Source organism: Sus scrofa, chromosome 7 (genome assembly GCF_054392235.1).
Source record: "Sus scrofa isolate SSC_HxYL_T2T_F1_AM1 chromosome 7, Sscrofa_HxYL_maternal_Yorkshire_Landrace_v2.0, whole genome shotgun sequence".
Lineage (NCBI taxonomy): Eukaryota > Metazoa > Chordata > Mammalia > Artiodactyla > Suidae > Sus > Sus scrofa.
Genome location: NC_139389.1, coordinates 4,704,200 through 4,716,696, shown reverse-complemented (window position 1 = coordinate 4,716,696; position 12,497 = coordinate 4,704,200). Strand labels below are relative to the sequence as shown.

General features: G+C 44.3%; 1 protein-coding gene across 2 annotated transcripts in view; it reads left to right on the top strand.

The window, feature by feature from the left end:
- Window positions 1–12,497, top strand: part of SSR1 (signal sequence receptor subunit 1) — a 33,387-nt gene that overhangs the window by 2,494 nt on the left and 18,396 nt on the right. For both annotated transcript variants that reach the window (NM_001444977.1, NM_001185167.2), the window contains 6 exon segments: window positions 286–398; window positions 4,696–4,783; window positions 6,322–6,584; window positions 8,728–8,804; window positions 10,036–10,114; window positions 11,574–11,667. In NM_001444977.1, coding sequence (NP_001431906.1) covers window positions 286–398; window positions 4,696–4,783; window positions 6,322–6,584; window positions 8,728–8,804; window positions 10,036–10,114; window positions 11,574–11,667 — 714 coding nt within the window.

The window sequence follows — 12,497 nt, the reverse complement described above, 5'->3', positions numbered from 1 at the left end:
TTCTTTATTTTTGGCTTTAAGGTATCTTTAGTTTTAGCAGTTCGTTTTTCCAGCTGTTAGGTGCTTTTCGTAATTTAACAGCATTTCCCATTAAAATTAACATGCAGTTGATAAGACTGCTAGTAAGATGAAATCATAGACTGTTCTTAGATGCGTTGTAATTTCTCTCGAGTGAACTGGGAGATTGAGTTATTGTGAGGGAACATTTTCGTTGCCTATACCTGAGTTCTAAAAACATTGGTATTCCAGACTAAAGGTTAGCTACCTGTTCTGTGTTATTGTTAGGCTCCTTAGCAGTGGCTCAAGACCTTACAGAAGATGAAGAAACAGTGGAAGATTCTATCATTGAAGATGAAGATGATGAAGCAGAGGTGGAAGAGGATGAACCCACAGACTTGGTCAGTGCTCTCACCTGTTTAACGCACGAATGGACTGTAGCTAGAGCTTACCCCTTTATAGACGGCCTTGGTGTTGAAATTCTTTTAGAGAGTCAGTACTGGGATCCAAATGCATTGAAGTTGGGAGAACAGGGCCAGTCGCTGAGGATGGCTCGTAAGTGTTTTCTGGCACAAGGAGGGAGCCGTGAAATAAAGAACAATTCAGAATGATATGAGCAGAGTCAGAGGGTACAGTGTAGTGGGACCTCTGGACCATTTGTCGGCGGGTTAGAGACACAGGCTGCTTAGCTTTCCGACCCCGGAGAGCTCAGCTCTTTGACCCTAGGTTCCCTCTCTCTCTTTCCTTCACTCAATGAGCAGGTACTTGTCACATTCCTGCTCTGGGCCGGGCACTGTTCTGGAAGCACGGGTGAGCAGACGGGATGCTCTCTCTGCTCTCGTGGGGCTTTCTGTTCTTGGGACGATGTGTATGCGTTCTGGTGGCGGGCCGTGAGGCGCAGACAGGAAGGGTGTCTCAGACAGGTTCCGTGGAGAGGCGGAGGCGTGGGGAAGGTGTCTGAGAAACCTCCAGCTCTGAGACTTTTACTGTTACACTGTAGCATGACAGGAAGAACCTTGGGCTGGAATCAGGATCATTGCAGCATGCTTCTAGCTAATTTTATTTTCTTTCTCCTCTCTCGGACTTCCGTGATTTATCCTACACAGAATTTTTTTTAGCCACTTTTGAACTCCACAGTCAATTCTCTGAGACGTCTTAGCAGCATCATTGCCTTTGATGTCAGAAAGTGAAGGCCGTCAAGTGTGAGCTGTCACATTTTCTACCTTCTGCTTCTGATTATTTATTCACCCGTCTTTTCTACGTCTCTCCTTTGCAGTAAGTCGTCCTTGGTCTCTTCTGAGGCTGGCCCTCCGGCCACCTTCTGTCACACATCCTGCGGGGTCCTGTCTGTTACTCTTTCTTCCGGTAACTTCAAGCATTGATCCTTCTCAGTGATTTGATTCTGTTAAACTGTAATAAACGTGCTTCCTCTCTGCTCTGTGCTCCTCTACCTCAGGGTTTACATGTTTTCTTTTCTTTTTTTTTTTAAAGCAAATTTTTTTTTTTTTTTTTTTTTTTAAACAAGCTCTTTAGGGCCGCACCCGCAGCATATGGAGGTTCCCAGGCTAGGGGTCAAATCGGAGCTGTAGCCACCGGCCTACACCATAGCCACAGCAATGCCAAATCCAAGCCATGTCTGTGACCTACACCACAGCTCACAGCAATGCCAGATCCTTAACCCACTGGGTGAGGCCAGGGACTGAACCCACAACCTAATGGTTCCTAGTTGGACTGGTTTCCGCCGCGCTACAGCGGGAGCTCCCACGTGTTTTCTTTTTACCAGCAGGCTTGTTGAAGGGTGAACTACTGGGTTTTCTCTTCTGCTCCTTTCAAGTTTGTTCTCTGATGGTGGTTGGTGTGTATCTAGTAAAACTCTTCTTGCCGAGACACCAGTGACTTAAGTGCCAGATTCCTGGCCTGTTCTCCCTCGTTCCCCTGCTTGTCCTCTGTAGCATCGGAGGGGCACCCCTTCTCGAGCTCCCCGCGTGGGCTTCTGGGGCGCCTTCCTCCTTGGTTTGCTGTGTTCGGTGCCTGCTGCTTCATCTCGCTCACCTTCTCTTGCTCCACTCACTCCCTTAATGCTGATGAAACCTGTGGTTTTAAGGACCACGACCTTCCATTGATCACTTCCGGTCTCGTCTCTGACCCCTCCCTGCCTGAGGGCCAGACCTCTGTCTCCAGCTCTTTGCAGGGGAGCGCGTCTGGATAGTCCATAAGTACCCCGAGTTTTACGTGTCCAAGCGGACTGGCACTTCCCGTCCACCTTACCCTCATGAGTACTTCCTGCTTTGATGCGGCTCCAGAGCTTCACGCTTTTACCTGCTTGCCTTCGTTTCTTCGTATTCCACAACCTATCGGTCAAATCTGAGGTATGGTTGTTCTTTAACGGTTTCTCAGGTTTATCTTCTCCTTTTTCTTAACAGTTTGTTTCTACCTTCTGTCTCTGATCTCTTTTCCAGCTTGTGGGTCTGTCTTTCCAAAAGTAGGAAATCAGGTATCAAAAGATATTTATTTATTGCTTTTTAGGGCTGCACCTGCAGCATACAAAGGTTCCCAGGCTAGGGATCAAATCGGAGCTACCAACTGCTACACCAGAGCCACAGCAACGCTGGATCTGAGCCTTCTCTGCAACCTACACCACAGCTCACGCCAGCGCCGGATCCTTAACCCACTGAGCGAGGCCAGGGCTCGAACTTGCATCCTCATGGATACTAGTCAGATTCGTTTCCACTGAGCCACAAAAGAAACTCCCTCATAAAAGATACTTTAAATATAAGTTATACTTTGCTCAGTCAACGAACATATGTTTTGGGTACCTTGTCTTAAGCATGTGAGCTGGGTACAGGAAATTTTTAAAATGGAAGACAGTCTTTGCTTCTGAGAGGTCTGTTGGGAGAGGGTGTATAAATGAAAAGTTAAATGCCAGTAAAGCAGCAGTGCCCTTAAGCATCTCCATTTTTTAAGGGCCTGGACACCTCAGGTACATCGGTGTCTGTGATTCTCTCTAACCCCGGGCAAGTGCTACACTGGGGTTTACAATTTTTATGTAATATTTGTTGACATTTTTAAAAACAACTTTATTGAAATGTAATTTATGTTTCATCATATTTGCTTGTTTTAAGTGTGCAATTCAGTGCTTACTAGTAAATGCACCAACCTGTGCGAGTCTGTTGGAATTTTAGGACATTTCCACCCGAGTATTTCCCTGGTCACGTTCTTTTAAAAAACTATTTCTACCCCGTTGTGTGAGTTGTGGGATGACTTCTCACAGGGAAATTGTTTTGATAATTAGGATGGAAAGCTTGATGATAACCAGGCCCTAGAACAGGGGCCAACACGGTGGGACTGCAGACCAGAGGCAGCCCTGCGGCGACTCTGGCTGCTTTCATGCTGCTGCCGCAGTTGAAGCGTTGCGACAGGGACCTCGTGGTTCCCAAAGCCAAAAATACTTGACACCGAGTTCTCGGGCCAGCACCTCCTCCAGTCGGAGTCTTGTTTCCTTCGCCCTTCTTTGGAGCGGGGGGGCTCATTGGGAGACCTTTTCCTGGACAGAAGTATTTCTGGCCTTTAAGGAGGAAAATAAATGCCATCCACTTTAATTAAAAATTAGGGAGTTCCCGTCGTGGTGCAGTGGTTAACAAATCCGACTAGGAACCATGAGGTTGCGGGTTCGGTCCCTGCCCTTGCTCAGTGGGTTAAGGATCCGGCGTTGCCGTGAGCTGTGGTGTAGGTCGCAGACGCGGCTCGGATCCCGCGTTGCTGTGGCTCTGGCGTAGGCCGGTGGCTACAGCTCCGATTCAACCCCTAGCCTGGGAACCTCCATATGCCGCGGGAGCGGCCCAAGAAATAGCAACAACAACTAAGACAAAAAAAAAAAAGACAAAAAAAAAAAAATTAAATGTCTCTTTGAAAAATACTGTTTTTAAACTTCTTTCAAACTTTACAGAAAATTTACCAACCCACACTCTAGAACCAAGGAATTCAAAGTGGTTCAGATACTGGCTTGGGCAGCATTTCCTGGGTGTATGTTAGAAATAGATTCTCAGGCTTTACCCTGGACCTGAGGCATAGCTGCAGGGGCTCCGGGGTGGGGGGGTCGGATGCTCATTACTGGTTTCCTTTTTAGGGCCGCACCTGCTGCATATGGAAGTTCCCGGGCTAGTGGTTGAATCGGAGCTGTAGCTGCCGGATCCGTAACCTACTGAGTAAACCCAGGGATCTGAGCCACAACGGGAACCCCACATTACTAGTTGAGATGCACTGCTCTTGAAGATTTAGTTTAATTGATAATTCCATGCTAATCCCAGCACAGCCTTGAAGCAGTATGTTTTGTCCCAAATCTTGTTTTTTGTTTTTGGGGGTTTTTTGCCATTTCTCGGGCCGCTCCCACGGCATATGGAGGTTCCCAGGCTAGGGGTAGAATTGGAGCCATAGCCGCTGGCCTACGCCACAGCCACAGCAACGAGGGATCCCAGCCGCATCTGCAACCTACACCACAGCTCACAGCAACGCTGGATCCTTAACCCACTGAGCAAGGCCAGAAATTGAACCCGAAACCTCATGGTTCCTAGTCGGATTCGTTAACCACTGAGCCACGATGGGAACTCCCCAAATCTCATAAAGTCATTACTCATATGATGTGTGTGTGTCCCTGCCCCGACCCAGCCCGTGGTAACCTGTTCTTAATGGTTTTCTTAGGCTGAAGATAAAGAGGAAGAAGATGTATCTGGTGAACCTGAAGCTTCACCCAGTGCAGATACCACCATCCTGTTTGTGAAGGGAGAAGGTGAGAGAGGAGGTTGGGTTTAATTCAGTTAGAGGAAGTTTTTAAATGACAAGCTCACTTTGGGGGGAAGCGTTAGTAATGATTAAGTGAGGTCTTTATTTTACAAGTATAGCGTAGACATATTTCAGGAGAAAATTGTCTTGTGTGTATGAATACCCCTATCTGTAAGGTTGCATTTCTCGCATTTAACCTAAGGGGGAAAATAAATGCTGTCCATTTTAACTAGAAATTAAATGTCCCTTTGAAATATACTGTTTTTAAACTTTTAAAACTGCCGCAGTAAAGTAACCTTTTGAATGTAAACATTGGTGAGATAGTCAGTCTTCACAGTTAGGCTTTGCTTCGAGCTAACATTGCAGTAAAAGAAAATTAGCTCATGGCTTATGTTTATTGAGAGCTGAGCAGCAGGCACTATTCCCGATATTTTGCGGGCGTTTTTCAGTCCTGACAGTCCGTGTGTGTGTTAACTCCTCTCCCCTAAGAGGAGAGTTAGTTCTTGTTAAACAGAGGTTTGGGGAAGTTAGGACCTGCCCAGATGGACTCAGTGAACAGACTGTGAAGACAGGGTTCAGACCCGGGTCTGTGACTCCGGAGCCTGTGCTGTGATGAGTGAAACAGCTCTGTGGGCCACAGGATATTTACCCAGGACTTTGTGAGGTTACTCGTTTTCTTGGTCTTCTCAAGCTCTGTTTTATTCCCATGTTCATTTCAACTCAGCACCGACAGAAAGTGTAATTTGATTGAGAGACTTTTTTTTTCCCACCTAATTTTGTAGCTGCCTCCTTGGCTCTTCGAATTTGCATTTTGACTGATCGCTTAAATAGATGAGGAGTGCCCAGCTGGTTCTGTCACTTTCTAGCAGGTTACGGCTTCCGGATGAGCCTCTTAGATTAGATTTCTCCTTCTGTCATTCGCTCCATTGTCTGCACCGAGCCCGCACTGAGTGGAGGTGAAGGTGACTTGACCAAGTCCTGCAGCTCCACTGCAGGGTGACCTTAGCGCTGAAAGTACCCAGCTCCTCGTTTGATACGTGACTTGGGAGTGATCTGGTCTGAAGTCGGTGGTGCTCAGTTCAGCTCTTTTTTTTTTTTTTGGACTGCACCCTCAGCATATGGAGGTTCCCAGGCTAAGGGTTGAATTGGAGCTGCAGCTTCTGGCCTACCCCACAGCCACAGCCACAGCTGATTCGAGCCATGTCTGCAACCTACACTACAGCTCACGGCAATGCCAGATCCTTAACCCACTGAGCAAGGCCGGGGTCGAACCTGCAACCACATGGTTCCTAGTCAGATTCGTTTCCGCTGCGCCACAATGGGAACTTGTCAGTTCAGCTCTTAGGTTGGAATGCCGGCCTGCAGACAAGGGTTCCCGCTTGTATGCAGACTCTGGTCAGTTGCTGGTTGGTGGGTGATGGCTCTACCGAAAGGGGTTCTCAACCAGGTCCATGCGTAGCGGGCGGGGGCCGAATCCATTGGTGATGTCGGCTTGTTTGTGCCCATTGAATGTTTCTAACCTTCCTGTTCCTTTTCGTTTCCTAGACTTTCCGGCAAATAACATTGTCAAGTTCCTGGTGGGCTTCACGAACAAGGGTACAGAAGACTTCATCGTTGAATCCCTGGACGCCTCCTTCCGTTATCCTCAAGACTACCAGTTTTACATCCAGAACTTCACGGCGCTTCCCCTGAACACTGTCGTGCCGCCGCAGAGACAGGCCACCTTTGAGTACTCCTTCATCCCTGCGGAGCCCATGGGCGGCCGGCCCTTTGGTCTGGTCATCAATCTCAACTACAAAGACCTGAACGTAAGGCCCTCTAAGCCTTTTTTTTTTTTTTTTTTTTTTTTTTTTTTTTTTTTTTTTTTTTTTTAAGGTTAGGGATGAATAGACAGTTGACATTGTTGAATGAATATTCTTTTATTTATTTATTCAAGTGCCTTGTTGTGGCTGAGACTGATAGGCAGCAGGGAGGCCAAGATCAATTGCTCAGCTCTGTCTTCAAGTCTGTAATCCAGAAAAACAGACAGCATCCAGCAGGAGCAATGCCTCCCAGAGCTGAGGGCAGGTGTAGGACAGTGCGAGTGACCCCAGCTGGATCTTGAGAGGAGAAGGAACAGTGAGCCACACAGTGGGATCTGCTGCTTAGATACGCATGTTGACTTTTGTACCTCTTTTTCTTGCTTGCATTTTGCCCCTTTTGCTGCCTTTATTTGTACGTATGAAGGACTTTCTGTGATTTTTCCATCATTCTATTTTATTTTTTTGCCTTTGTCTTTTTAGGGCTGCACCTGCAGCATATGGAGGTTCACAGGTTAGGAATCTAATTGGAGCTGTTGCTGCCGGCCTACGCCACAGCCACACCAGATCCAAGCTGCATCTGCGACCTACAGCGCCGCTCACGGCAACGCCGGATCTTCAACCCACTGAGCCAGGCCAGGGATCGAACCTGCACCCTCGTGGTTCCTAGTCTGATTCGTCTTCGCTGTGCCACAATGGAAGGAACTCCTACTTTTCCATCATTTTATATACTTGTAGATAAGATACAACCAAATGTTTTTAGGGTATTAGTAAGGTTTATGGTTTATGAGAACCAAGTAGCCTGGTAGAGGTTCCCTTGTCCTTCCTAGAATATTTACTGTCTGCAGCACGTGTGTGTCCAGTGAGTGAATGCGGGAAGCCCCTAGACTGTGACTGCTGGGACCTGACCTCTGGATGCCAGCTGTTAGGTCCTCCTTCAAATGAGAGCACGTCTGAACCATTCCCATTTCAGAAGATTTTCAGAGAAGGAAGTTGCACCCTCTCTTGAAAGCTTATTCCACCTTTTCATTACGCTAGTGTCAGCATAGTTAGCTTAGGTCTGAGGTAAATTCCTTATGCTGAAATTGGGTTTTCTTTCTTTTATTTTTTTAAACTGCTTAGTGGAAGTTGAGGGGCTTTTCATCGTTATCTTCCGGGCAGTGTGTTAAGCCTTCTCAACTTTAAGTTTAGTAATTTGAAGGATTATATGGTTCATCTTGTTTTCAAGCAGAATTAAACTTAATCCAACGAGCATATATGTTGTTTCAGTTCCAGTTTGAATGTTTGTTTCCTCTTGGAATTGTCAAGAGAGCAATGCTAAATGAAAGATCTTAGAATAAAACTTAAATCATTACAGTTCAGCAATAAGTGACAGTTTTGAAAAAGTACCACGTTTGTGCTTCACACCAAACACTGAGCACAGCTGTGTATCGTTCCAGAGTCTCATGTATTTGAAAACTGAAATTGTGTTGAGGTGACAGGATTATTTTCCAGACCAGCACAGAAAGCTGTCTTTGGAAGTCACTGGTCATGGAGTGTAAATTGATTTCCAGTCCATTGTCCGTATGGAACATGAATTTGACTTCTGTTCACGCCTGGTTATTCAAACGATCTGACTGCAGCTGCTACTGTACGTTCCATGCTCTTCATCTCCTTCCTGGAGGACTGTGTAGAGCAGAAGCTGCGACTTCTAGTTGAAGAGGCTTCTGTGGACTTGGCTTTTTTCCTGCACATTTTGTCCTGTTTTTACTTTACTTCCCTGGCTTCTCACGCCTTCTCCCGCCCCATTCAAAGAAAGACAGTTGTTGCGAAGTTGGAGGCGTTTTTATTTTGTGGGGGAACAGATCATCATACTGTTGAGTCCCTGACGTTGAATTAGTGCTGTTCGTGGACTTGGTTGTGTTTTACTGACCTAAGTGATGGGAAAGCTATAGTGTATTATTAGGGCAACAATTTAAGAAATCTTGTAGGGGAGTTCCCTGGTGGCCTAGAGGTTAAGGATTCAGCATTGTCACTGCTTTGGGGTAGGTTCGATCCCTGGCCCGGGAACTTTGGCATGCCGTGGGTGCGGCCAAAAAAAAAAAAAAACATCTTGTGAGCTTTCATTCTTCCAATGCATTTCAGATTTTTGTGATTTTATTTTTTTTAACAGGGCAATGTTTTCCAAGATGCTGTCTTCAATCAAACAGTTACAATTATCGAGAGAGAGGATGGGTTAGATGGAGAAACGTAAGTGAAAGCTGCAGTTTGTAAATCTTTATCTCAAAAGGTAGGACTGGAAGGCTTGCTTCGGTCATTTTTTTTTGTCTTTTTGCCTTTTCTTTGGGCCGCTCCTGCGGCATACGGAGGTTCCCAGGCTAGGGGTAGAATCGGAGCCCCCGGCCTGTGCCAAAGCCACAGCAACGCGGGATCCGAGCCGCGTCTGCAACCTACACCACAGCTCACGGCAACGCCGGATCGTTAACCCACTGAGCAAGGGCAGGGACCGAACCCGCAACCTCATGGTTCCTAGTCGGATTCGTTAACCACTGCGCCACGACGGGAACTCCCGGTCGTATTTTTTTAATAGTAAAAATGGAACAGTGTAGATTGAGCAAATTATTAAAACTATTAATACAAAGTTAGGAAAGACAGTTAAAACTAACAAATTGTTTTAAAAAGGTAGGTGGCTTTTTGTTCTTCCCCCTCTTTGAACTGTTTTCCACCCCTTCCTCTTAAGCTGATCACTAAAGTTGCAGGCCTCGAAAATTGCTTCTGAAAACATGAATTAGAAGATTTTATCTTTCTCTTTTTTTTCCTCCCTCGGCATATGGAGGTTCCCAGGCTAGCGGTCGAATTGGAGCCACAGCTGCCGGCCTCCACCACGGCAATACTGGATCCGAGCCTTGTCTGCGACCTACACCACAGCTCACGGCAACGCCAGATCCTTAACCTGGCCACTGAGCAAGGCCAGGAATCAAACCTGCATCCTCATGGGTACTTGTCAGATTCGTTTCCCGTGAGCCATGATGGGGACACCAGAAGATTTTATCTTGAAAAATGTGTTCTTTGTGAACAGTGAATCATTTATCACCTTATACTTAGTCACTAAGTAATTTTAAAATAAAATTGTGCAAAATCTAATATTTGAGGAAGATAAAACCTAATGCAGTCATTTAACTGAGTTTTGAGTATAACAAATTATAAAGTAATTCATTTTAGATCATATGCTCTTTTTTTTTTTTTTTTTTTTGGCCTGACTTCTTAAAGAGAAAGTAAAGGTAAATTTATAAAGCTATTACCTGAATCTGAGTTGAATTTAAAACATTTCATTCTTTTTCTCCACAAATTATTTGGGAACCTTATATTTTTATTGGCATTATAGTTGTGATTAATTGAGAATTCTTATGAGTTAAAGCACAATTATAGTTTTAATTAGCTGAGGTATTTCTTAGGAACTAAAGCCAGTTTGTATTTTCAGAATCTTCATGTATATGTTCCTTGCTGGTCTCGGGCTCTTGCTTGTTGTTGGCCTCCATCAACTCCTAGAATCCAGGAAGGTAAATACAGATAAAGAACTCCTACAGCCATATTTCAGAAATTGTTATAGCACTAAGTACCGTCTGGTTATTTGTGGCATCTTGCTTTCACTGTGAGATTGTGTATTTACGGGTTCTACTTTTTAAAGATAAAACCTCAGGCCGAGACCTTGGCTGCGAGACCTGGCTTTGTTTAGACTTTGCTGCCCCAGTGCGGTTCAGGCCCTTTGTCTCCCTCCTCGGGAGTGGTCCTTACCTTCCTCCTGAACCAGATTCTGCTGGAATTGTTACTCCTTTACCTTGGACGTAAGAGTTCCTTCTCCTGGTAAACTTCTTCCTGGATATGTTATTTTGTCTCTAAGCCGTGCAGCGTTTCTGTTTGCTTTAACCCTTAACCGTAGGGCTGATTCCTCATTAGCAATTAAATGAGTCCTGATTTGAAAAAGAAAGGATGAACTTGGCTGTATTTGTTGGATCAGTCAAAACGCTGTTTTCCTGTTAGGGATCGTCAGTGGCAGCCTTGGACCACCTGCTGTAACGGTAGTTTCTGGTCTCTGAGTACGGTCACTAATTCTGCCCCTGTACCCTTACCGCCCTCCCCTCCCCCTCCTGGCCAGAAACCCAACAAAATCCCTGCACCGTTCCTATCGTTATTAGTGTGATTTGTGTCAGATAAATGCTTGGCATTTCAGTTAATCTCTATAGATTGGGGCAGTCAGATCTATATAAAACGAGCAGTAAATGTTACTAGGAAGCTCTTAATCTTTAAAAGGGGAATGCTTAGAGCTTAAACGTTAATTTCCATAACTTTCTTTACCGCATTTTCATAATAGCATTTTTGCTAGAAATTTATATCTTAGGTACAAGCCACTTTTTCAGTTACCTTTGTTCAGAATCCAGTTTTTGGACTGTATAATTGTTTCTTATGTAAATAAAAAGATGTTTGTTTTTTTAAATAGTAGGACTGAAGAGTGGAATTGAATCACTTTCTTTCCATCAGTTTTGCTATAAATACTCAACAAAATTTGAGGTTGTTAGCTTAAATGAAATTGTCTGTTTTTATTTTGGTTTATCTATACCACCTGTTTAAGTATAATTAAGTAACAATGGAGGAATCTGCCAGCATCCTAAATTTGGGGGATGTGGAAATAAATTTATTCTTTAAAGATTTGATTCCCAAAAGGAAAGAAAATCTTTATGTAAATAGAAGTTCTTATTTGGTCTACCAATTGCATAATAATGTATGAAGCTTTATAGCAGAGCAAAAGGTCTTTAATTGTGAAGATTTACTCCTTCTTTATAGTTGGTGTAGACATGATTTCCTGCCTAGTTAAAAAATTCCTTGAGGAGTGTGTTTTAGAACTAGAAGAGAACTTGTTTACCTATTAAGATATTTAAGTGGGTGGCGTGATAGATCTTTTAAAAATTGCCGTGAACAATATAATGGACCTCTTTGAAAATAACGTTTGTACATTCTCAGCGCAAGAGGCCCATCCAGAAGGTGGAGACAGGCACGTCCAGTCAGAATGATGTCGACATGAGTTGGATTCCTCAGGAAACTTTGAATCAGATCAGTAAGTCTGACAAACTCGGCCAGAAATGTTTCTCTTTGATGGAAATTAAGTATCTTAGATTTAGCAAACAGTGCTTGGTGGATGCTATGTAACACTCATCTTTCATTGCTTGTGCAAAATCTAACAGGCATTCATAATGATTAGCGAATGCTTGAAATTGTTACTCTGCGTACTGTATAATTTAGAAATGCTTCCAGATCTGAAGTTTGTGTACCAATGTGTGAATTCTCTGTATTCCTAACTTTTTTCCTGTCTTTTCTTTCCTGTTGCTTCAGTGCAGAGTAGAAGAGGTGAGGCAATTAATTTTTTTAACAGTGTTTGATACAGTTTTGGGGGTTCTTGTATAGTGTGTAAATACTTCACAGTGAGTTTAATGAATAATGGAGCAGCTTTCTAGCATTATATATATTAGGAAAACTGCCAACTACCCACTGTGTATTTGAAAAAATAAACTTATAATACTGCCTGATAGTTTGCCTAACGTATAGTTCAGTTTTATTGCATAGGCAAATGATTAAATGCTCATCTTTGTAGAAGAATGTGTTTTTTTCCCTCCAGTTGTAAATACATTGATTAATTAAATAGGCTCAACTGTGGCATATGGAAGTTCCTGGGCCAGGGGTTCAACCCACGCCACAGTTGCGACCTGTGCCACAAGGGAACTTCCTGTAAATATAGACTTTTATTTATTTGTTTGTTTGTCTTTTATTTTTTAGGGCCACACCCGCGGCATATGGAGGTTCCCAGGCTAGGGGTCCAGTCGGAGCTGTAGCCGCCGACCTATACCACAGCCACACCATATCTGAGCCTCATCTGTGACCTACACCACA